This window comes from Lepidochelys kempii, chromosome 8 (genome assembly GCF_965140265.1).
Source record: "Lepidochelys kempii isolate rLepKem1 chromosome 8, rLepKem1.hap2, whole genome shotgun sequence".
Taxonomy (NCBI): Eukaryota; Metazoa; Chordata; order Testudines; family Cheloniidae; genus Lepidochelys; species Lepidochelys kempii.
The window spans coordinates 94078393-94104464 of NC_133263.1; the positions used below are offsets into that span (position 1 = coordinate 94078393).

A 26072-nucleotide genomic window follows, 5' to 3' on the forward strand; every position below is an offset into this window, starting at 1 on the left:
CCACCCTTGCAAACAAGTAGCTGTGTCAAGCATCTGTCCTCTTATCAGACCTATGCAGCTTGAATTAGCTGAGTGATATTCTGCTCTTTGGAGTGCTCATGACATTCTCAAGAACCCACTAAGAGGAAAGAAGGAAGAAATAAAAAGTAAATTACTTTCCTTACTGGTTAATTACTGTACTTCCTACAGTACTTTATTCTGTCATTTTAACCCACTGAACTCTATATTAGACAATAAGATGAGCTGCCATGCACTATTCATCCTTTTTGACCACTCCCTCTCCTTTCATCCTCTGAAGTTTCAACACCATGATTCCTGAGTCATCACTGTTACTGTCTCATTCATAATCAAAGTACAGAAATATTAACTTAGGTCCTCAGCTGTTGTAAATCAGCATGTGTCCATTGACGTCAGTGGAGCTATGCTGATTAACAACAGCTGAGTACCTGGCCTATTATTTCTGTAGCAAGGTTTGCAAGGTGTTTTACCAGCCCCTCAATACAGGGGTCCCTGCCTCAGAGTTCTTCTACTGTAAATCTATATCTTTGCAATAATTCAAGAAACACAACAAAGTACTTTTCCAACCCCTACTGCATCAACAGATAAAGTGTAGAAGTGACTTTCTTGTATTTAGGTGTATGAAAGCTACAACTTGCATAACTCTGTAGTCATAGTCTCTAGGCTTTCTTCTGTATAATGCACCTTCCGCTCCCTTGTATCCACTGAAGAGTGAAAAATGTCACAAGAAGTTTCATTGCCAGCTGGAGTGGTTTAAAGCCTGCTTTAAGAAGCCAGATTTAAATATTTAATGTTTAAAAGACTACAGCATATGTCTACATGGGAAGACTCAGCTTTCACTATAAGGTTTAATACCACCAAGATATGAGGATTAATAGTATTTCCAGTGCCCACCTCTAAGTGGTTACAGCTGACTTTTGTTTTCCTTGCTGAATAAGCTGTGGCGGTGTTTTCATGTAAGACAAGATGCATTTTCCAGTAATTAAAGGCAGCTTTTACATCACGACACAGAGAAATCCACAGAGACAGGAATTCTACAGAAAGATCAAGGAACCAAGCATCTTTCCAGATTTCTCTTTTTTTATATAGTCGAGTGGGAGAGGATTGTTTACTTTCGCTGATAAAGATAAATCCTTTTGTATTGAAATGTCTAACCAAAGAAAGACTCAATAAGCCAAATTCTGTCCTCAGTTACACTAATGCAACCCTGGAGAAGTTGCTATTGAACACTCCCGCGCTCTCTCTAATAGACACTAATATTTCACCTTTTGGAAGTCTCTGCTCAACAGTAAGTGATGCTGAACGTGAACTGATGGAGGATGTAGTCCAAGTGCGACATGATAATTGGGCACTTGGGGATGTGCAGTGACATGATAGGCAAACTGTTTTCAGGGATGTCCCACTGTAGCACTGTCAAGTTATTACTAATGGTCTGTTATTATGCTGCACACGTGTTTCTTCCATGCTATGGTATGGTTACTTTTCAAATGGTTTTGCAGAGCAATCAGTGTAGGTGCAGGAGTATGGCTGAGGGCAGAATCTGACTCAGAACTACCATGATTGTAAAACCTGTAAAGAATTGGGAGAGATGACTAGGTGAAGTGATGGTCAAAATCAAGAAATATAATCTGTTGGCTAAAGCCTGAGGTCCTTATTCAAGGCCTAAGCCTTTCAATTTTTATATCAAGAATGCTTTCTGGATTTATAGTGAGGTTCTGGGGCTAATAGCCTAAACCTGATTTCATGCTTCCCTTAACTTCAGTAGGAATTCCTCATATACAGAGTCTACAGTATTGGGCCCTGTATATATAATATGTCATACTTTCTTCATCTGAAATTACTTTTTGCCCAAATTTTATTATCAGAGACACAGGAGAACCACCCTTTCAGGCTATTTTTAAACTTCCAGTGAATTGCTGACTGGTGGGTTTGTCATCAGGTAACAGGGCTGCCACTTCCTGAGCAGTCCCTCATGACCAGAATTCCCTTTGCAGCAGCTGTCCCTGGGTGCTCCCTCTTTCCTTACAAACTCCCCCCATGGCATCTTAGAAGTTCTACTGCCTTCTGCTTGGGGCTGGTGTAATGCTGGGAAACACTTCCAAACTGCCCCACCAATAAAGTCTGTCACTGCAGCCCAAAGGTTCACGTTTATCTCTGGCTCTTCTGCCATCCACTCACAGCCACAGCCTGCTCTTCACAGGGCTGCTTCTCATGGCTGTCTCTCCCTGGAATTTAGCCTTCTGGCTCTGACCTCCTTCTCTTGCCAGTGTCTTTACTTTTCTGAAGGAGAAAGCAGTCTATATACTGCCCTCCTCCAGAGAGCTCCTCCCGATTGACTGGAAAAGAAGGGAGTCCTGTCCAATCCTACATGACAGGGCTCCTGATCTCGGGCCCTTAATGGAATAGCGTTCTGGGGTTTCCCCTACATCCAACTCCTAATTCCCCAGGACTCCTGGCTCTCTTCTGCTGTCAGCCCATTTCCTGGGCCTTTGTTATTCCAGCTTCCTGGAATGGCATCTTCTGGCCCCCTCCACTCTTAAACGGAGCACAGATTAAACTTTAATTCATTTGCTCTTGTAGTTCTCGCTATGTTGCAAAAATCATTCTGATTTGTCCCCTCCCACTTTAAAACAGTTATGTTTATCACATTGAAATTTAGTCCCCTGATGACATTTAAGTCAGGTGATCAGCTATTATTTTTATAGCTAACAGTGGGATTTTTAGTATATTCCATTATACATACATTTACACACAACCCTGTAGATTTGGATTTATCTTGGATTCATTAATACCACCATTTTAAAAAATATTCTCTTGCAGATTATAGAAAGGGTATTTGTAATCTTAGATATGCATTTATTAATTTATAAATACACTTTTCAAAACCCATAGTTTTACCTAGTTAAATAGACACTGTATTTTGCTGCATATATTATTTGCTTTTAGAGCCTTTTCTTACCCCACATGTATATTATCAAATTGTTTAGCTGAGAATGCCAACTCCCTCCCCCAGTGAAGTCAATAAAGATTCCCATTAACTTCAATGGGAGCAGGAGCGGGCACCATAATGAATTTTTATAGCTAAACTTATAAATCCCTTAAAGAGTAACTGTTTCTAATGTCTGCACTGATGTAGCCTTATACATGACAGAACTGGCGTTGTACAAGAGTGTCCTACAGGCAAGTGTCGTGTATATTTGCACTCTATGTTAGCAGCATTCAAATGCACCATTTTTAAACGTGTGATTTGTTATCTTTGAGGTGAGTACAGCAGCTTGCTACAAGACTGAAAGGGTTTTCGTTTCCATAGGGAAGTCAATAATTATGGAGGTTATCATTGTCATGCTCAGAACTCATGTCATTTTCATAAATCATTCATTTCATTGTCATAAATCATGCTTTACAGCTGCAGAATGGAAACTTATTGCTGGATATTGATGAAAATCTTGTTACAGTCACTCAGGTAAGGTTATGACACTAAAAATACAAAAGGGAAATGTAGATGAAATCACCACTAGAATTAGTGCGATTTGAAAATGTTCCATTTGGGTTTAGCTGCACCAGAATGTAGCTAATGCCAAGTACGGATAATTTAAAAAGAAATTATATAGTTGGAAAATTCATCTGTTTGGTGACCCAGAAAGTGAAACTGTTTAAAACCAATGAAAGGTAAAGATTAGCTGCCAAAATGTCTGCCAATGTCTGAAACTCCATTTATGTAAAAAGAGCTGTACTCGTTTAGACCAGTAGAGAATTTAGCCCTAGCAAGGATCCAGAACTAGAACTCCTCATCCAAACAATCCCAGACTTCGTGGGATTTGAAATCCAGATTCAAATGTTGCAGTTTAAGCTTCTCTAACAAGTATCCTCAAAAGTTATTTTCACGCTAAATTACAATTTACATTTGCTGACATAGCTTTCTAGCATCTGTTGTACACAAAGTTGCAGTCATGCCAATATATTGCTCTTTTTCTGGGGTCACCATGTAGAAGGGCTTATTAGCATAAACAGTAATGGCAACTCAATAGTGCTCTATCCAGCAATCGGTTTATATAGTCCCCATCGCTGTGATATCAGAGAGGCTCTCGTGAGCTCCTTGGAGTTTTATCTGAGATGAATTTCCACAGGTGCACACATCTTAAAGCACTTTGAAAAGTATCATTATCTCCATTTTACAGAGTGACAGTCACAGAGTGGTTATGTGACCTGCTGCTGTTGAACTAAATGCTGAAACCTTGAGTTCAAAAAGAATCATTGTGTTAAATTCTCAGTTATACTTATTCTGCATTAGGCTAGAATATGAATCATGGGATTCATTCTAATGTAGATTCATTAATGTAGATTATTCTACATTAGGCTACATTAATATGAATCGTGGGATAAGGGTTCCATCAAAACTTCTGCCCCTCGCCCACTACATAGACTCTTCCCCTAGGCTGACAACCTGGGTAGTGCAGGACACGGTCTCACTACCTGGTACCCCTTGCAGTCACTGGCAGCTCTGCTTCTCACTTTCTCTCCCTTATGGTGGGAGAGGAAGGCTTGGAGGATCTTTCCCTGTGGGCAGGGAAAACCCACACAGTCTCATCTATGAAGGGACATGTACAGTTTCTTTAGAATGCTAGCAGGAAGTCAGACAAGAGGAGGCTGGGGGAGGTTCTAGCCAGAAGCTTTACAGCAATTTAGAGTTCTTAGAAGGAAGTGACTCTGTGCTATTGTCACAACCCCCGCAGCCATTGGTGGCAGCTGGTTGGCATGAAGTTTCATCTGAAATGATTAAATTAGGAGTATCATTATTATTCAGGTTTTTCTAGACATTGCTAAGATTAAATGGTTAGCAATTTTGTGCATGGTACTAGAGTGATCTGCTTCTTCTCTTGGAGAGACTAGTTCTATAGTTCTTCTATTAGTACCCAAGAAAATAAGTGCAGCCTTAAAAAATGAAGGGGGCTAATCCTCTCCCCATATACATGCGTAAATCCCATTCCCATGACTATAAGAATTACACTCACACTCTTGAAAGGAAATATAGACCTTTAGTGGAAAATGTCTTAGCATATCACCAAAACACAAAATGATCTATTTAACACAATACAGAATGTGAGGAGATGTGAAATAATTCATTCCTAGGCTGAGTGCCATTAATGCAGCTAGACTAATTCAAGGCAGAGAGTGTCTAATTTACTGTAGCGTTGCCTCTTTTTTAAACAATACATATATAAGAAAAATATAAAAATCACTCAAACTATTGCATTTTGAATTAGTAGCCTTCCTCCTTAAAAGATCATTCGTGGCAAAAAGCTGGGAGCTGATGATATGAGGAGAACCTTTAACATTTGCCCTCTTTTTTTGTTTCATGTAAGATGATTCAGAAAATAGAATGTAGCCCAACTGTCCTAAGTGCTAAGCATGGCTACTCCCATGGCCCTATATGATTTAGAACTCAGCAGAATTCCAAGCCTATCATCAACTCTCCTATTGAATTAGAGGGCTGCAAAGTTGTCTCCAGACCTTGTGATCCCACCTAAAGTGGGGGATGGGACAAGAAACAGAGTTAAGATGGATGTTCAATCCCATTAAAATTTAAAAGCCTGATTTTTCATGTTCTTGGGCTCCAGAAGAAGCCACAGGAGAAGTGGAGGAAAGGAGGAAAACCTCACTGAATTCCCCTCTGAGCATTCCCTGTAATGTCCCTTTGGTAAGAAAAGTAGGGGGTAGATTTTAAACTCTTCCATGTGAAGCTAGGAACTGTTCTGCCAGTTTGGCTTCTTGCTTCAGTGGCCCCTACCCCTGACAGAACAGATGTGCAGTGCCATTGGCTGAGTCCCCCAACATCTGCCCCGTGGCTCTGATGGAGAGCACCCATAGTTATGCAAGTCCTAAGTGTTATTACTTGCTCTGTTACCTCCCATGCATGGAGTTTTAGGTGGAGAGCAGTGGAAGTTCCATGGATACCTCAGCTCTCAGAACCATTTGGAGTTCCCGAATATTTTGGTTCTTTCTGGTTTTAACTATGGCCCAAACTCTGTAACCTTTGCCTGTCGAATAATCTATACTGAAAACTCCCATAACTTCAGTGGGGTTACTTACTTGAATAAAGGATACAGGATAAAGCTTTGGAAGAACTACTGTCAGAACTGGGAGCTGCTCAGAGCTTTGGATTCCCACCAGAATCCTTCAAAGTGGTGTGTCTATAGATAAATTTAAAATGAAACTATGAAGATTTTTACCCTGATATTTTTCAGAGGTTGGGTGAAACAGGGGCTATCCCTGGTCTAAATTATAAGGTTGGTGGGGGAAGGCAATTTGACTCCAGAATCTTGACCAGTAATTAATTGTTAAAGCTAGTCAGAAAATGGTGAGTATTTTCCTTGGGGAAAAAATTAAAGTAACAAAAATTCCCCCTGCCTTTTTTTGGTAATTTTCACAGGAATTTTCTAGTTTCACAATGAAAAAAAATCAAATACCACACATTTTTTTGTTGGGAAGGTTCATGTTTTCATCACAAAACTGGAAAAATTTTGAAAGGAACAAAAATTTTCATTTCCAGCAAATTTATTTCTCAGAAAGAAAAAAGTATCCCACCTAAACAATTTCAACCAGCTCTATTAATTGTGTATAAATTTCACTCCTCTGAATACTCATCAATTTATCATGTCATCTTGTTTTCCTAGGCTGTTTCATAATGGGACAATAATTCACACTGCACAGATACAGTAGTAATCTGACTTTGTGCAATACAACAGGAAATGTGATAAGTTCCTTTAAAAATTAAATATACAAATAATTTTGGGAGGATAGTACTGCAGCAACTGATCCCACTTACGATCAGTACCTAAATACCTTCAAGCAGCTCTTTTTGATCAAAATACTTAAATTATACTTTCATAGAAGTTTGGTGCAGGAGGAATCATTAATATTATATGGCAGATGTAAATACTTGATCACTATCAAGTTTCATGCTATTTTGGCTTGTGTACTGTAGAAGACACAGTCAAAGCAAGGCTTCCTCAGAACTGCTTGGGTTTCCATGTCACTAGTGGCTCTGCCCAGTGTAAATTCATCTCTGTGAGTGCTGAGTCTGAGCTTCGGCCGATACTTTGCTTATGCAGCCACTGAGGCTGCTATATGTTATGAATGGGTTTTCCCCCTTCTGGTCCAACTGAGAGAGACCTCTTTGGTTGATCTGTTTCAAAACCAAACTCCAAATGGAGTCCCTGGTAAAACATTTCTAGCATTTAGAGCTATCCAGTGGTAATGCCTAACTGTGTCTCCTCTCATCGCCTAGGGCTCGTGCAGGCCGCACTCATCCCATGGGGAAGGTGGGGCCTCAGCCAACTCCATAGCAACATTCGACCCACTTCCCCTGGACCCCACAGAGGTTGTAGTCTGGGGCTTGAGAGATCAGAGATGGGGCCATGGTGGAAGGGTTGGGTGGCAATGGGACATACACACATCCCCTGTGCCCAGTGAAGCTAAGAGGGGAAAGAGAATATAGCCCCATTGTGGATGCTTTCTCTCTACCCTATCCCCTTCTGTGGTGGATCCCCCATAAGAGAGTTTCCCAGGGGCTGTTTGAGCTTCCTCTAGGTTTGTGAGCCAGCCCCAGGGCCTAGTCCGTCCCCACGGAGGGGACAATCAAGGCATAAATAGCTTTATTTTGGATAGATTATATGAATTCATTACTTGTTTACAGTCTCAGGCACCCTCTTCCTTGATTCTCCTTAAAGGATAAATACAGATGTATTCTTCTCTTTGCAGGCTGTTACCCAACTAGAGCTTTTTGGGGACATGTCCACTCCTCCTGATGTAACCTCTCCCCCAGTAAGTACCCAGGGAAACTTGCCCTGCCTTTTTCTACCTGGCCGGTAAAAAGCAGGTTTACTGTAGCCATGTCTAGAAATGCAGGAGGGTGAGTAGCATGCACTCCAAAATGAAGGATTTCAAAGTGTTTTTTCAAACAGTAGTGAAATAAAGGTGAACTAGGAAGCAAACATATTCAAAAAGGAAAAAAAATGGTTTTCTCCAATCACTGCTTGTCTCGGGGTGCTCTACTCACCGCTGGCACATCTCCTTCTGACCACGTCTGGGGATTAACTCTGCCAGGCTGATGCCTCTTCCTGCGGTTGCACACCGTCACCCCCTGTCTTGCTCTCTCAGGACTCAACTGCTCCCACTTCATGGCTTGATTCCCCCAGTCCGGTCACTGTGGTTTTCCCCTACCGGGGAAATCACATGCATCAATGTCTCTCAGGACCCACTGTCCGTCACAGTCTTCTCTTTCACTGCCCTAATGGTGCCACTTCCCCCGTAGCTGGTAGGGGAACTCAGGCCTGCCCTCTACAAGGGGTTCCAGACCAGGGACTCTACAACAAGTAATCGGGTCCTAGCCCTTACCGTGTATCCCTGGGCGATTTCCTCCCTTGCCATCTGTCACTGTAACAGTGACTGCAGCCTCTCTCTCTCTCTGCAGCCCCATTGTCCTCTCAGCTACTGGGCTTTATGCAGGCCCCTCCTGTTCTTGTGCAGCTGAGCTTCCTTTTTAATTAATCCTCATTGCTCCCTGTCTCTTCCTCCAGATACAGCCAGTGCAGTTAATTGGCCTACCCAGCCACTACAACCCCTTCAGGCCTTGTGTAGGCTGAACACCCCATCGCACTGCTCCTTTGTGATGTGCAAGGATGGCCTCAACCTTTTTTTTTTTTTTTTTTTAAATAGAGATCTGAATGGTGATGTCATACAGGGCTGTAACCTGAGCTGCAGCTCCCATCACTTCCGTTTAGCAGTGGCATCTGCTGTGTGGGACTCTGTCTAAAACTCAGTTGTTTGGGAAGGAGAGCATCAGATGTGGTTACAGCTTTGAATGACATCACTCTTTGGAACCTCCAAAGATCATATCCCAGTCCTTCAGCTAAGGGAGGGAAGAAGGACCTAAAAACAAGTTAAAAACAAAAATGTGTGTGTTACTTTAAGGAGATGGAAGCCTTTGAAACAAGCTGTTTTCATTATAAAGTAGAAATAGAGAATTTTTCCAGTTCATTTTTAAGCCTCAAAACAGATTGTGACATAGGGGAATATTAATATTCTCCTTTTCCAGATAGGGAAACTGAGGCACTGTGCAGTAAGGTAACAAAGGAATTTTGTGGCACATCTAGGAAGAGAGTTCAGATCTCCCATCTTCTAATCCTTATCTTTAACAATGGGACCAGTCTTCTTCTAACATGCAGGACTTTGCCTCTAGGCCTATTGATGAACTGGAGCAATATTTAATCATTCTTCTGTAATACAGTAATTTCACCCTGGTTTAAAATCCTTTCTGCATTATTTTCTGTGTCTGTTGTTTACATCAATCCTCAGTTAAACTATTAAGCTTCAGAATCACAGACTTCTATTTCTTAAGAAACAGGTGCTGTCAGAAATTTGCACATGATACATGATTATGCAAGTTATATTGTTCTTTTTCTTCATGGCCTAAGAGTTCTGTATTTTTTCTCTCTTTTCCTGTTGTCTTCTGTCTTGTGGTGCTGATGATCTTTTTCCTGCTGCTTCTTTACATCTGCATCTCTCTTTTTGGAGATAAAGGTGATGTGGCACCTCAGTGCATGCCGATTGCTGATGGCAGAAACAGTAGCTGATATGTCACTGTTGTATTTTATTCCTGTCTCATTTTGTAGACTCCTGCAACTCCAGGTGATGCCTTTATCCCATCTTCATGCCAGTCACTTCCTGCTAGTACAGACACGTTTGGTTCTGTACCTTTCAGCACTGCTGCTGTACCCTCAGGTAAGAACCCGATAGGATTATTTAAAGACTAATTTTAGGGCTGGTTATTTTGAAAATATTATTATATATATTATATATATATATTATATATTAAATATAATAATATATTTTGAAAATAATAACTAAACTGTGGAACTCAGGTATCTGTTCTGTTTTATGTCTCAACGTCCAAAACATAAGGGTTAAAAAAAAGTTTTCCACTATAGAAATGTGAAAGTACAGCCTGTCTTACGGTAATGTACTTACTTACAGTAATGTCTTACAGTACTGTACTTCAGGACAAAGAAAATCCAAATCAGTACCAAGTCGAACCTTCAGTATATTGAGTTTGCTAACATCTAATGAAGTAAAGAAAGATCTGGGACTAAAAAGTCTCTGGAAGTTCAAGTATATAGTTTACATACCTATAAGCGATTGTTGTAATAGGAGAGGGAAAGTTATTTAGCTTTGAATTTCCAGTAATAACTGTAGACATTCTGAACTATGTACAGTAAATGATGGCACAGCAAGAAACATGAAAAATTTGTGACCATTTTTAAAGCTATTCCATGTAGCCAAAGTGTGACGTTTCAGCTAGGCTTTGCTATGTTCCTCAAAGTGCTCAAAATTCAGAGTTTGTGTAAGATTCTGCACTGACATGCAGGAGATGTGGGTTTGACTTCTGGTCTTGCTCTCTGGTCTGCCAGGGGCTGGGAGCATTGCAAAAACAGCTCATTCCGTCCCATTTGGGAAGGAGAAAAAGGAGTGTCTTGAATCATTCAACAGTAGTTTTCTGGATGGTTAGCACCTTCAGTGCTATGATGTACGGCATCATCTGTCCTGAAATGTAACACAGTGGAAATCTTTTACTGTATCAATGTTCCATTATTATGTTAGCACTTGAAAGTAACATACCTGATACATGGAATAGAACCAGATAAGCACTTTGATCCTGTTTGTTAACTGGTTATGGAAAACTCTGATGTACTTCCAAAGAAGTACCCTCCAGTGTCCTTTCGTCAGAAAGGTCATAACTACAATGCTGTGTTTTGGGGTTATGGAGTGGGAAATTCCTCATTGCTCTGACAAAGTTGCGGAGGCTCCTACTTCACATTCCCCGTCATAACCATTTGTTGAAATACATATTCAGCTATGTTATTGTTCTCCTTGGCTAAATGATTCCAAGATCAATTGCTTATGATTTTTGTTTTGCTGTCTTACTCCTTTACAGTTTGCATTGCAATAAACCCAGAAATAAACCAAAAGTAAAAGGTAAAAGCAGGGTAAGGAAAACTTATAGGTCAAGGAAAGATTTCTTTTCTACTGCTATACCAGTAAAAAGAAGAGGAAAGAGAGATCCCACATTGTAAAATATTAACAATAAATTAAAATTATTAATGTAGCACTTGGGTCTCGTATTAATATAACATCATTTTGTATTAGTAAAACATAAGCGCTGTCACTTAGTTTCTTCTTTAATAGAGGTTTTCAGGGTAGAGTTTCAGAAATCCTTTTATATTAAACACAGTCGAAAACTCTGTTGGATTCATCTGCTTTTTTTCTTTTTAATTGTAAATGACAAACTAAAGGTCTAGTCATACAGTCCAGACTCAGCCAAGATTCCCATTAGTTTGACAGGGAAGTTTTGTCTGAGCAGTGTCAAATCAAAGTTAGAATGTTTTAATGACTCCAGTTTTTAATATTCAACTCTTTCCCCTAGCTAGAAGGTTTTCATTATAAGCTATTACCCAGCGCAATTTTTTGGCATCTATTATACAAAACAACATACCTCTAATTTTTCAAGTATGTTTTCTTAATTCATAGCATGCATGCTTAGCAGCTTCTGGGTGTTGAAGTAGCCAAGTGTGCTTTTTCATCTGTATTTGGTGAGGTTATGCCTTTATCTTTTATAGATCTTGCCTCAGTTATCTGTAACTTTCAGATAGGATTATTGCAAAGTGTTCTACTTAGTGCCAAGCCTGAAGACCACTAAGAAACATGAACTATTTGAAATTTAGCCATTCCTTTACTTAGGGTTGCTTCTCAGAGGGAGCCCATGTGCTTCATAATCTGCACTGTGTCCATTTCTGGGTGCAATTTAAAAGGTTGGTTTTCCTCTACAAAGGCCTTAATGGTTTGAGTCCTGCCTCCCTCAGAGAAAACCTCTATTATCATGAGATACAGTAGCAATTGCAATCAAAGCAGGCCCCTGAGCTAACCGTCGTCTGGCTTGAACCGGAACGGTAAATTTGATGGCTCCCATCTGGGCCAACATACTAAGGATTGAATCAGGGACCTCCAGAGCAAAACGCATGAGCTGCTATAGCATGAGCTAACAAGGTAGAGTTCTTTAGTGAGGCTGTAAGAGACTCCTGTTCTCTGCGGATCTAGCATAGAAGTGGGGTAGAGTTACACAAGATGGCATTTTTTGAGAGGAGTCCTCTGCTCTGGCGCTCACGTTACTCTTTCGTCTACCAAAACCCAGGTTAGCTGATTTTCAAGGCAAACTGTGTTCCAACATGCCACCTTTTCTCTCTAGTTTATGGGAAGGGGGAGGATTCATGTGATTTGAGGAGGAGGGAAATAATTTTTTTTCCCTAATGAGTGGGGATGAGGATTATTATTAAAGTCAGTCCAGTTACGCTTTATTTATTGAACTGTTTGCACACCTGCCAAGAGCACAGGATTGACACATTTAAGGAAGTGATGTAAATTGGTAAAAGTCCCTGTGACTCCTGACACAGTCTGTGTATTTTTGACTAACAGTGTTTCCTGTACCACATCCTCTTGCTGTTCATGTTCATGCGCTAAAACAATCCTGTTGTTATTCTTTAAGGTTATGTTGCAATGGGAGCTGTCCTGCCCTCCTTCTGGGGACAGCAACCCCTCGTTCAACAACAATTGGCCATGAGTGCTCAGCCTCCAGTTGCTCAGGTGATGCAGGGAGGACAGCCAATAGCATGGGGCCAACCTGGTATTTTTTCTCCTACCCAGCAACCATGGCCATCTGTAGCTGGTCAGTTCCAACCAACTGCCTTCATGCCAACACAAACTGTTATGCCTTTACAAGCAGCCATGTTTCAAGGTACCATTGCTCCCATAGCTACTGTTCCACCCACAAGCGATTCCACCAGATCAAGTCCACAGACAGACAGGCCCAGACAGAAAATGGGAAAAGAAATGTTCAAAGATTTCCAGATGGCTCAGCCTCCGCCAGTGCCATCACGAAAACCAGACCAGCCTTCCCTCAGTTGTACCTCAGAGGCCTTCTCCAGCTATTTTAACAAAGTCGGGATGGCACAGGATGCAGATGATTGTGATGACTTTGACATCTCTCAATTAAATTTGACTCCTGTGACTTCTACAACGCCATCTACAAATTCACGTAAGTACCCAAATCCTTCCAGTCACAGTCTCTTCCTCAAATGTGACCGTCTCCTCAAAGCTTTTCCCTTTTCTCTGGTGTACTATGTTGGACTACACGTGAGCTTTGTATCTTCATGCAAGATCAAGCTTGTTAGTGGCATCCTGGAGCTAGGGAAACATGATTTAAGCTACAAATTACAGAGGCGATTGAAATCAACAACTTCAAAGGTTGAAAGCTAAAATTTAATTTTTAATAAAACAGTAATAGGTCTGCTCTTCAAAATATGCCTAAACTAAGCACATTTAAACTGGTTTGGAAAATATTAAAAATATTGATGAGAAAATATTCACTCAGTAGGCGTGAAATTCATCCCTACAGGGGGCCATTTTAAGTCCCACTCCAGCTGTATTTTTGGAGACTTCAGTAGGATTTAAGTGTTGAATAGGCCTTCTTCAGGCCCTCTGTACTGGAGTGAATTTCACTCTAGGTGCATAAATGTGCTAATACTGTGGAGTTGCAAAAAATTGTTTATAAAGAGATTCCATTATACGAGTGCTAACACTGGTATAGATCTAACTCCCATGGAAGCCAACAGGTGTCTATTGAGTTGCATAGAAGCTAGATTGAACTTAATAACACTAATCATAGAAGACTCAAAGCAGGACCAACACCAACTAAATAATCTGTCATCTGCCACCACTGAGAACAGCCCAGCAAGCCATCCCAATGTGCAGAAAGAATAGCAAATATGGCACGTGACCAGGTTGGCTTAACAGAGAAATCTTCGGTGAGCTTACAACACAAAAAGGAAGCTTACAAGAAGTGGAAACTTGGACAGATGACTAGGGAGGAGTATAAAAATATTGCTCAACCATGCAGGGGTGTAAAGCACAATTGGAGCTGTAGCTAGGAAAGGATGTGAAGGGTAACAAGAAGGGTTTCTACAGGTATGTTAGCAACCAGAAGAAGGTCAGGGAAAGTGTGGGACCTTTACTGAATGGGGGAGGCAACCTAGTGACAGATGATGTGGAAAAAGCTGAAGTACTCAATGCTTTTTTTGCCTTGGTCTTCACAGACAAGGTCAGCTCCCAGACTGCTGCACTGGGCAGCACAGTATGGGGAGGAGGTGAGCAGCCCTCAGTGGTGAAAGAACAGGTTAAGGACTATTTAGAAAAGCTGGACATACACAAGTCCATGGGGCCGATTGCAATGTATCCAAGGGTGCTGAGGGAGTTGGCTGATGTGATTGCAGAGCCATTGGCCATTATCTTTGAAAACTCAAGGTGATCGGGGGAGGTCTCGGACAATTGGAAAAAGGCAAATATAGTGCCCATCTTTAAAAAAGGGAAGAAGGAGAATCCGGGGAACTACAAACCGGTCAGCCTCACCTCAGTCGCTGAAAAATCATGGAGCAGGTCCTCAAGGAATCCATTTGGAAGCACTGGGAGGAGAGGAAGGTGATCAGGAACAGTCAACATGGATTCACGAAGGGCAAGTCATGCCTGACCAATCAGATTGCCTTTGATGATGAGATAACTGGTTCTGTGGATATGGGGAAAGCAGTGGATGTCATATATCTTGACTTTAGCAAGTTTTTGTTACGATCCCCACGGTATTCTTGCCAGCAAGTTAAAAAAGTATGGATTGGATGAATGTACTATAAGGTGGATAGAAAGCTGGCTAGATCGTAGGACTCAACCAGTAGTGATCAACGGCTCGATGTCTAGTTGGCAGCTGGTATCAAGCAGAATGCCCCAGGAGTCAGTCCTGGGGCCGGTTTTGTTTAACATCTTCATTAATGATCTGGATGATGGGATGGACTACACCCTCAGCAAGTTTGTGGATGACGCTAAGCTGGGAGGATAGGTAGATATGCCGGAGGGTAGGGACAGGGTCCAAAGTGACCTAGACAAATTGGAGGATTGGGCTAAAAGAAATCTGATGAGGTTCAACAAGAACAAGTGCAGAGTCCTGCACTTAGGATGGAAGAATCCCATGCACCGCTACAGGCTGGGGACCAACTGGCTAAGCAGCAGTTTGGCAGAAAAAGACCCGGGAGGCTACAGTGGACGAGAAGCTGGATGTGAGTCAACAGTGTGCCCTTGTTGCCAAGAAGGCTAACGGCATATTGGGCTGCATTAGTAGGAGTGCTGCCAGCAGATTGAGGGAAGTGATTATTCCCCTCTATTGGGCATTGGTGAGGCCACATCTGGAGTATTGCATCCAGTTTGGGGCCCCCCACTACAGAAAGGATGTGGACAAATTGGAGAGAGTCCAGCGGAAGGCAACGAAAATGATTAAGGAGCTGGAGCACATGACTTATGAGGAGAAGCTGAGGGAACTGGGCTTATTTAACCTGCAGAAGAGAAGAGTGAGGGGGGATTTAATAGCAGCCTTCAACTACCTGAAGGGGAGTTCCAGAGGTTGGAACCAGGCTGTTTTCAATGGTGTCAGATGACATAACAAGGAGCTATGGTCTCAAGTTGCAGTGGGGGAGGTCTAGAGTGGATATTAGGAAACACTATTTCACTAGGAGGGTGGTGAAGCACTGGAATGGGTTACCTAGGGAGGTGGTGGAATCTCCATCCTTAGAGGTTTTTAAGGCCTGGCTTGACAAAGCCCTGGCTGGGATGATTTAGTTGGGGTTGGTCCTGCTTTGAGCAGGGGGTTGGACTAGATGACCTCCTGAGGTCTCTTCCAACCCTAATCTTCTATGATTCTCTTTGATTCTGGGTGGATGCTGCTGCCATGCACTATTCGTTCTGTAGAGTGCTTTGACCTACTGCTATTTCAGGCTAGAGTGCAGCCGATTTACAACCCGGCTTTCCGTGCACTGTCTCTCCATATAGACAAGCCCTGTGTTTTCAGTCTACCTAAAGATCCACCATCAATATCTTTTTCTTGGCATTTGAAATTTCTTTTTGGTCAAAAACTCCCCCGACATCCATCTGGTCTAAAAACAAACATCCTAGTTTCTGAAAAGGCTGACAGAGGAAATAGGTTTTACATTAAGTTTGTTTGTTTCAAATCACAGAATTCGAACACTGATTTGTGGAGTTTTCTTATGTTGGGGTAAATGAATTTAAAGCTCGGAATAAAAATAAGGAGTTGGTGACATTTTTGTTATAATTTTCAGTCTATAGACTATGATTTTGTTTGCTTCATTTTACAAAACACATCTTAGCAGAAAACAAGCAATTTAGGAATAATATAATTGGGGGGTTTAAGTATGACTAGATTTTCAATAGTGTGTCCATCTGAACAAATTTAATGAATTGATTTCCTATTATTATTGCCGTCATCTTTGTTTAGCTCCAACCCCTGCTCCTAGACAGAGTTCTCCATCAAAATCATCCGTGTCTCATACCAGTGATCCTACTGCAGATGACCTCTTCGAAGAGGGGTTTGAAAGCCCAAGCAAAAGTGAAGAGCAGGAGGCTGTGAGTAGCATGACTCCTAATACTAACTAGACTTTTCTAGCTAGAAAATATCAGGGAGTAACTGAAAGTTAGCTGGAAATGTCAAATAGATTTTTCAACAGGATTGGTGGATTTTTTTTAAGGGAAGTTGCAGAGAACGTTCATTTCCAAGTATGGGTTTGATAGCTATCGAACATTAACAAGATATTTACAATAGTATGTATTCATATTAAGGAGCCAAACTCCGAGGTGATATGTAAAGCGGTGTAAGTTAGTTACCCTCAAACATCCATAAAAGTACTTACACCACTTACGGATGTGTAAGGGACTTCAGGTTGATGTAACATACATGCCAAGGAAGCAGAAGAAGGTGTAAGAGTATATATGTTAAAACACTGTGGCCCACACTGACTTACACATTCTTACATTTTCTTGCTAGTTGCTATTCTTGTTACATACCTTACCTGTGGGCCTTTAGTATATGATTTTTCTCCATTAAGATTCCATTACACTTAGTGAGACTCAGTGGGCCAAAGTCAAAGGTTGGCTAAATGGGGATTGTATGTCATAAAATGCTCTGGTAATTGGCTTTGAGTTTAAGTCAAAGAAAGGCTAGACAGAGCCCAAATTGCTGTAATTTACATGCAGAGGGGATAGAAGAGGGCATAAATTACACAAGATTAGACTCTCTCTGATTCACATAGATTTGCTCATGAATTTAGTCAAAGATCTGCTTTCAGGGACTGGGCCTGCAGTCATTTTGGGTCTGACCAATGCCTATTGCAGTCGTGGCATCTCTTTTATCACCTTCAACAGGCATTAAATCAGTGCCTTTATGTATGCAACACCCATTTGAAGTCCTTGCAAATTTTGAAAGCACATTAATTGTAGGATCTCACCCTTTGTGTTTTAAAACGTACAGTAGCTGCACGTGATAGAATGTGTCCCTAGCATGAAAATAACCTCTTACTGCCTTTTCACTTCCTGTTGTTGAGAAAAAAGGTGTTATGTTCTTGTATTCTAGCCTGATGGATCTCAGGCCTCTTCCAACAGTGATCCATTTGGTGAGCCTACTGGTGATACTATAAGTCCACAGGTCGGTAGCTAGATAGCGCAGGTTGGGGTAGGTATCTGTCCTTTTTTTCTCTTTCCATCTTGAGGTGTTCACTTATTCTTTTACCAATGCCTACCATCGCTCCCATGGATGCATCATTTATTTTTCCTTTACTACATCATTCCCTTTCCCTCTCCACTCCCACCCCCTATTTATTCCTCATCCTCAGTGGTTTGCATGGCTTTTGCCGTTTGCTAAGTGTTTCACGTTGTGCACCTCTCTGTTACAGCTGCCTACATGCTTTAAACCAGTGATACTCTGCAACTGGCGAGCCGCAAGCGGCTTTTTAATGCGTCTCCTGCGGCTCTTTGCAGCACCTGATATTAAAATCGTGTGTGATTTAATTATTAACCGGTCTAAGTTATGAACTGATCAGGAGGCTTTTACTATGTTATTAGCCATTTAAGTTATCAACTTGCATTAAGTTATTAACTTATTTGCTGTGAGGAAAAAAAAATACACACATAAATTAGATATTTCCAGTCACACTGTTTAAATATGAATAGTACTGTAGTAAATGAAACAATGAGTTCACACCGCTGTGGCTCCTTCGGGTAATGTTGATCACTAATTTGGCTCCTGAATCATGAGGTCTGAGTATCACTGGTTCAAACAAATGTACTGTGAGTGCAGACTTGTTTTTAAGTGATGTCAGAATTTTAGGGAGTAAATACAGAAATTTCAGCTATTACTAGTAAACCTCAATATGTTGTGCAGAAGTTTATCTTAGATAAAAATGATACTGGTATTTGCACAGATGTAACAGATTCAGTGGAATAAAACAACTTGCTCACTGGAAGGAATTTTAAAAAATAAATAAATAAAGATGTGCCCGCACGTCCCCCTAAATCAGTGTGGTAGAGCAGTTGAAGAACTCCATTTATTATCATCTGTGTATCAAAAATGTAACACTGAAGTTGAAGTTTTTGGCTTTTTATCTCCAATGTCAAATTAAAACCATCAGGAAGTGATGGCGATTTTACATATGCACATTTTAGGTATGATGATTTTCATTATTTGACCAGGACACAAAACAGTGTTAAATCCAGTTATATGGGGGAGATGATCTTTGCATCTTTTTCCTTACAGAACACATTGGAAATGTAGCACTTAGTGAAAGTTCTGTGAGACACTCAGAGATATTTGCAGTCCAGTATATATGTTTTGCAAAGAGACAGTGAAGCTACAGTGATTCCGGTTGTTGAGCATTGTCTTTCCATCCAAATATGTTTTAACGTTACGATTTGAAGAATATGTTTAATTAGCTGTGCTCTTTTGTCATTCATATTTTTTTAACACTCAAATATGTGACTTACTATAGCTTCTGTTTCTCAGCACACTGCTGCTGGAACAAATCCCTTACATTGATAGAATAATTTTCATTTTTGTCTAGATACTGCACTATATTCAACAGCTACTTATGTATCTTAAGCATAAATAAGTTGTCTCTTCTGAAAATGAATAGTTGCTTTAGGAGCCCACTTGCTTAATATATTAAATCTGGTGAAAGAATTTAAGATAACTTTGCTTTGGTAAATTTTGGGGATATTTCGACTATTTACTAACCATAAATAATGCAGTGCAAAAAGCATCACACCAGTCTTCAGCGGCATAAGGATGAGTGTGAGGGGAAGCAAAAGTGGCTCTAAGCCATCTTTATGCCTCCCTAAATTTGGGTCCAAAGATGTTCAAGTGGTAGAATCCACCACAGGTCAAGTCAGAGCACCCAGAAGGCTAATTTAAATGAGCTAGAGTTGCTCCCTAAGGATCATTCCACCAGCAGGGGTTGGTGGACCACATGGTAATTCAGATCCACCTTTTTCTGCTCCCTTCTGCCCCAGCCAGCATTGACACAACCCCTGCACTGGGGAGTCGGGTACCGCTAGAGGCTGGCAATAAGCCAGCTATGCCAGCTTTGTACCTTTCCAGGATTCCCCCATTGTGAACTTTAATTGGAGGTTGAAGATCTGGGCCTTCTCCCCATATTACAGTGTCTCTGCAAAGTACATCTACAGATTTATGAACAAATGTTTATTGATGATTATCAGGGTCAAGATAATTTTCAGAACTATCTGACAGTAATGAAGAGTTCCTCCTTCTCGTTTGTTGACTGATACAAAGATGGCTCGTGCATTTCATACAAGTTTTGCTATCAAGGCTACTGCAGGTTGCTTGTGACAACCATCAAAGTCGATTGTTACATACTACATTAGATTGTACACTCCTTGTGGCAGAGATGTCTTTTTGTTCTGTTTTTATATTGCCAAGCACAATGGAGAGAACTAGGGCTCCTAGACACTACAGGGATACAAATTATAACCACAACTTCTGGTTGATTTCAATGTTGTCATTCATTTTGGGCCTAGCCAAAAGTACATGTTTCACAATTCAACCTATTCAAGTTAACACACATTATCATTACATCATATAACTCTGGGCATTATAAAATATCATTGTTATTTATTATTTGTATTGTAGTCATGTCTAGGGGCTCTAGTCATGGACCAGGGCCCTGTTGTGGTACACAGTATGCAAACACAGAACAAAAATGCAGTCCCTGCCCCAAAGAGCTTACAATCTAAATACCATAGGGTCTCAATTCAGTACCATTCAACAGCAGACTAGAAGAAATCCACTTGCTAGGATCAGTTCCTCTTACACAGAAACATTGTATCATCAATGATGGGGTGGGGGAGGGAAGGCCTAAGTTCTGGAGAGACTCCAAGGAGAATTTTTAATTCAACACGTAAAATAGCATATATGTCAGGCCAAGCATTTTTTAGCCTCATTGTAATGAGAAACATATTCTAGTACAAAAGAAGACCTAGGATTACAGTCTGTGTAGAGGCTGGCTTTTTACATTAAAAGGTAGATGAGATCACATGGTCATTTCAGAACCTAGTTCTTTATTGCAAGAATCGCATAATATACAAGTGGGATGAGTGGACTTCCCAAGAACATTTTGTTTGCAGTGTTGTTTTAGCTGTGTTGGTCCCAGGATATTAGCAATACAAGGTGGGTGAGGTAATATCTTTTATTGGACCAGCTTCTGTTGGTGAAAGCGACAAGCTTTTGAGCTACACAAAACTCATTTTCAGACCAGAAGAATTCTGTATAGCTCAAAAACTTGTCTCTTTCACCAGCAGAAGCTGGTCCAATAAAAGACATTACCTCACCCACCTTGTCCTTTCCAAGAACAGAACATTCTATGATGCATTATGAAGGGATTTCAGAATTTATCTGTTCCCAGCATCTTCATAATCAGCTCTGCACATATAATATCTTCTATCTCAGTGTATTCAGGTAGAGTATAGTCACCAACTGATATTTCTTAATCTGATTTATTTCCTATGTTAACCGTTTGGTTTCTCAGTTCCTTGCAGTCTTAGGTGTTCTCGTTTAAACTAAATTGGCATTTTTCAGTTGCTATCTCCATGTCTGTATTTCTCCTCTCATCCTCTTGTAGTTTTAAACTGAATCTTTCCAACTTCTTATCACACAGCAGCTGTTGTCACAACTAACTTGTTTAGTAATGGCTGTTGAGTGCTTAGGTAAATCTGGTATTTATTGATAAGTTAAATCTTTGCCCCACTGTTGTTTGAGACCAAAAGCAGGCAGGCCTGACTTCACAGCTAAAGGAAGCTTGAGTATCTGCAGAGCTATTCCTAATAAGAATTTAATCCAGTCATTTTCTCTCTAGTTGAGAAAAGCAAATTTGTGAAGTGATTGTACAGAAAGGAGGAGAAAAACAGTGTATAAAAAGAATGCTTTCATTAGCTGGGTTTTGATTTATGCTTGAGGTGGCATAATCCTATTTCTCTTTCTAGATTACCAAAGTGAAAGGGGAAGAAAAAAGAAAATATTTGTTTAGCTAAAATTCTGTAAAATAAGCTACATATCTTACTTCTCCGTTGCCTAGTCAAAGCAGTATTGACAATAGAAAAGGGATTTTCAGTTATTCTGCTTTAGTCCCTGTGGATACCATCACCATGTATAAAAAGTATGGGACTGATCCTGAGATATGTTGAGTACCTGCAACTCTTACTGATGCGGAAGTTGCTGGTCCTCAGTATATTTCAAGTTCAGCCACTAACTCTACATCAGCAGGGACTTGTAATCTTTATCAGCATATTGATCTATTATCAAGCAACACTGGATAGTTTCAGTGGTGAAAGTCAATGCAAGTAAGAGTGTGAGAAGGGACAAAGGGACCTTTGGCTTTTTGACATCAATGTATTTGGTTCATCCATGACTGGCATCTCAAGAATATACATGTTAACTGTGGAAGTAATTCTTCTAGGTCATTTGAATCTGAACCCTAGTCCCTGATATCCTAGTACCACAAAAATAATACAGTCCTTTGTGGACTATTGGGACTAATTCCTAAAGAAGAGTAAGGTCTGACAGTGAGCAAGCTCTGAAAAAGTGTAAGATGTTCTTTGGCACCATGGTTATTTCAACACAAGCTATTTAAAGTAATGGAACAAATACGGATGCAATGATTTGTTACCCAGTGTTCATGTATGTGAATCTTAGAAGTGATTCTCGGCAAATCTTCAAAATATTTGTGGCTAGAGCTGATCACGTTCTCCTGGAGCAATCCTTCCTAGAAAAGCTCTGCAACTGCTGTCTGAGGTGTGTGCAGACAACTATAAGATCTTGAAATAAGTCAAACTCATGATGCTGTTGTCATCACTGACATATGTCAGTAGTCCAACAATTAGCTGGTTGACTCCTGGCTTCCATCTCTGGGTGGTCAGAAAACAACATGTATCCTCCTTGACAAAAGTACTTACTGGGTTTATCAGTTCCAGGATGGACTATTATAAGCCAGCTGTTAATCCATGCTAAGCAAGATGATGAACCATAGAGGGTATAATACATTGATGCTGCCCAGCGTGCCCTGGCTTTCCATCAACTTCAAGGTTCTGGCATTGTATTAGGAATCTCAGAACAGAATAGACTCACAACATCTCAGAGACCTCTTTCCAGGATCCATCAGTTCAGCTTAATTCAATAAACTCAATCAGAGCCTAGATAGAAACTCGTAGGGTTGGTGGTAGCTCCTTCCCTGCAGTTGGCTGTAAACTCTGGAACGTCCACTGAAAGGAAATCATGAAGAGTCCCATTTTGCCCTTTGCAGGCCCAGTCACCTCTTCACCATGGTATTCTCCAAAGAACCTGAACAGGAAAAAAAATAGCAGCAGTGCAATTCTACATAGCAACCCTAAATTACACCAGGACCAAGAGGGTGGGATTTTCTTTCTGGATTGTCCTCACAGTTGTCTGTACTAAGATACTAAGTGACTTGCCTTTTAAAATTCTAATAGTTAATTAAATGTTGGACATTGGAAAATGTTTCCAGTCTGATATAGTCACTATAACATCCAAAACACTGAATATCAAATAATATTAACTAAATAGATGATTGGAGTAAAATTTACACAGCTACTGGAATTTAAACACAATTGAAGTTATTTTGAAATAACTTAAGCATCAGTAGAAGAATAGGACAAGCCCTTCTATTACACCAGGGTTTATACTTTTTGACTGCTGTCAGGTCCCTTAGAGCCTGGTTTACTGAATCTGGGTTTTATACACACAAAGCATGTTGTATCAAAGACACATTACACTCCAGAGTGCTGTTCTCCCAGATTCCCTTAACCTCCCTTTTCTGCTGCAGATTCTCAGCACAGGCTGGATGATCAGAAAGTCCAGTCTCATTTCATGAAGCTTATCTGCTGAGATTGTGCTTACTGATCACCTAGCCAGAAGGAAAACCCTGTGCTGAAAATCTGCATGAGAGGAGCGAGGTTAAAGAAATCTGAGAGGACAGCAACTGTAGAATGTAATGCATCTTTTATGCAGCATTGTACATGTACAATGTATATTGAAATGATCACTTGAGGACTGCAGAAAGTTGCCAATGAACACCCGCAAGTCTTGTGCATACTCTCACATCACAAACCCACCCTGATACCGACACTTGTTGATTATGCCCTACGGTAACTGATTTGTTTGAGGAGAACATATTAGTAATACATTAAAAATGGAATTATGTTTATAATGTTTACATCCAGTTAGCTGATACAGTTCTAAGCCAGAGCTGTGAACAGTCACCCAAATAAATGTATGTTGTTTGCTTTTGGTATCAATTATTACAAAAAACACCCCTTAAAAAGAAATATTGAAGTATGAGGTATAACTTCAACAAAAATATGTAGTTATTTTTTGAAAAACATACTGTTCATTGCAATCAAGGGTAAGTAGGCCAAACTTCTTTAAACTTGGGGGCCTAAAGTTATGGACCTAAATAAATGGCCAGATTTTCAGAGGTACTGAATATCCACAGTTCCTAGTGAGATTGGCACTCATCACCTCTAAATACAGGGTACTACTTTAGTTTCCCAGATATGGATTTAGATGTCTCATTTCAGGCACCTATCTTTGAACATTTTGGACCTACTTCCTAATAGGCCAGGCCCTTTTCTCAAATAATTGACTTGGGTGCCCATATCCTTTTTCATTGAACATTTATAATCACAGTCATTTGTATTTAACAGACACTGTCCACAATAAGTAACCATACACTGGCATCTGAGTAGGGTTGAGCCAAACACTAATTTGATTATTGATTGCAAATATGGATTGGGAGAGTCACTTTTTAAAGCATCTATGATAAACTGCACATCTTAATGTCAATGGAACACTTCAAGTAATATTTAGCAATAAAAAAGAAGTATCCATTTCTGTTCAGTGCACAGAAGCTCAGTTTCCCCCTATAGTTAGGGCCCTACCAAATTCACTGTACATTTTAATCAATTTCACGGTCATGGGATTTTAAAAATAGTAAATGTCATGATTTCAGCTATTTAAATCTGAAATTTTACGATGGTGTAATTGTTGGGATCCTGACCCAAAAAGAAGTTGGGGGGGGGTCGCAAAGTTACTGTAGGGAGGGGGTTGTTGCAGTACTGTTACCCTAAATTCTGCGCTGCTGCTGCTGGTGGCTCTGCCTTCAGAGCTGGGCAGCTGGAGAGCGGCAGCTGTTGGCCAGGAGCCCAGCTCTGAAGGCAGAGCCATCTGCCCTGCTGTCTGCAGAGCTGAGCCCTCAGTCAGCAGCTGCCACTCCCCAACCACCCAGCTCTCAAGGCAGCAGCGCAGTGTAAGGGTGGCATGGTACGGTTTTGCCACCCCTACTTCTGCACTGCTCCTGACGGGGCGCTGCCTTCAGAGCTGGGCACCCCACCAACAGCCGCTACTCTCCGGCCTCCCAGCTCTGAAGGCAGCGCAGAAGTAAGGGTGGCAATGCCGCAAACCCCCTAAAATAACCTTGCAACCCCCCCGCAACTCCCTTTTGGGTCAGGACCCCCAATTTGAGAAAAGCTGTTCTCCCCCGTGAAATCTGTATCGTTTAGGCTAAAAGCACACAAAAGATCAGCTTTCACAGGAGGAGACCAGATTTCACGGTCCATGATGCGTTTTTCATGGCCGTGAATTTGGTAGGGCCCTACCTATAGGAACTGGATATTCCAGCATTTTTCTGATATTGCCATTGGGTCCAACCGTCCTGTCTCATACAAGGGGAAAACTCTGTGAGGTTCAAGACATCTACATGAACTGTCAACCCTCCGTGCTACTTTCAGGCTCCTATTTTCCCTGACAGGAGCCTCACTCAAGAGTCATTCTCCCATTTGCTCTTTCTGCCGTTACCAATATCCTACCATCCCTCATTGGGAGGAAGGTAGAAAGCTTAGAGTAAAGGTTAATGCTGCTATGAGAATCATTAAGTTTGGTTGCCTTTAAGTAGTATTTCATCTGAGTTTTGATAGGAATGCACTCTGTAAGAAGACCGCTTTTCATTTCTGCTTCCCTCATCTGTCTGGCAGGGACACCCACAGAGCCCTACATGTGTGGTGTTTGTGAGGAGGGGCTACCTGTGGTCTTGAGAGGATGAGATGAGCATGCTCTTTAGAATCTGCTCTCCTCTCTTCTTTTTTTATTTTTTTATTTTCAGGACCTTTCTGTCCCTTTGTGCTGTCCTTTGCTCCTCTCTAAAGCATTGCTGTTAATTCTTCACTGCTGGGTATGGTCAACAACCACTCTCTGAATTTTCTCAGACTAATCTTAGGAGATCATTCTCTGTCTCTGACAAAAACAGAATTTCTTATTGAGGAGATCAGCTGGAATCTTGCTTTGGCACTAGTAAGGGAAACCCTATTAAAGGAGGAGAGACAAAAGTGCCTAACACCATCCTTTATCTGCCAGGGCTCTGAGAGAACAGAAAAAAAAATGTAAATGAAATCAGAGTGGCATTATGATTACTTTGGCCACCTTAAATGTATGTTCCAGATGAACACTGGGTGAAAGTAATAAGTTAGGCACATCTAAT

At 40.9% G+C, this 26072-nt stretch overlaps 1 protein-coding gene across 28 annotated transcripts in view; it reads left to right on the forward strand.

The window, feature by feature from the left end:
• Positions 1-26072, forward strand: part of DAB1 (DAB adaptor protein 1) — a 758910-nt gene that overhangs the window by 727512 nt on the left and 5326 nt on the right. For 22 of the 28 annotated variants that reach the window (XM_073357552.1, XM_073357549.1, XM_073357566.1 and 19 more), the window contains 6 exons: positions 3425-3481; positions 7780-7842; positions 9693-9801; positions 12617-13165; positions 16460-16587; positions 17591-17689. In XM_073357552.1, the coding sequence (XP_073213653.1) occupies positions 3425-3481; positions 7780-7842; positions 9693-9801; positions 12617-13165; positions 16460-16587; positions 17591-17674 (990 nt within the window). In that variant the 3' untranslated portion in view covers positions 17675-17689. The remainder of the gene's footprint in view (positions 1-3424; positions 3482-7779; positions 7843-9692; positions 9802-12616; positions 13166-16459; positions 16588-17590; positions 17690-26072) is intronic. The other 6 variants (XM_073357571.1, XM_073357575.1, XM_073357574.1 and 3 more) reach the window with 4 other exon arrangements.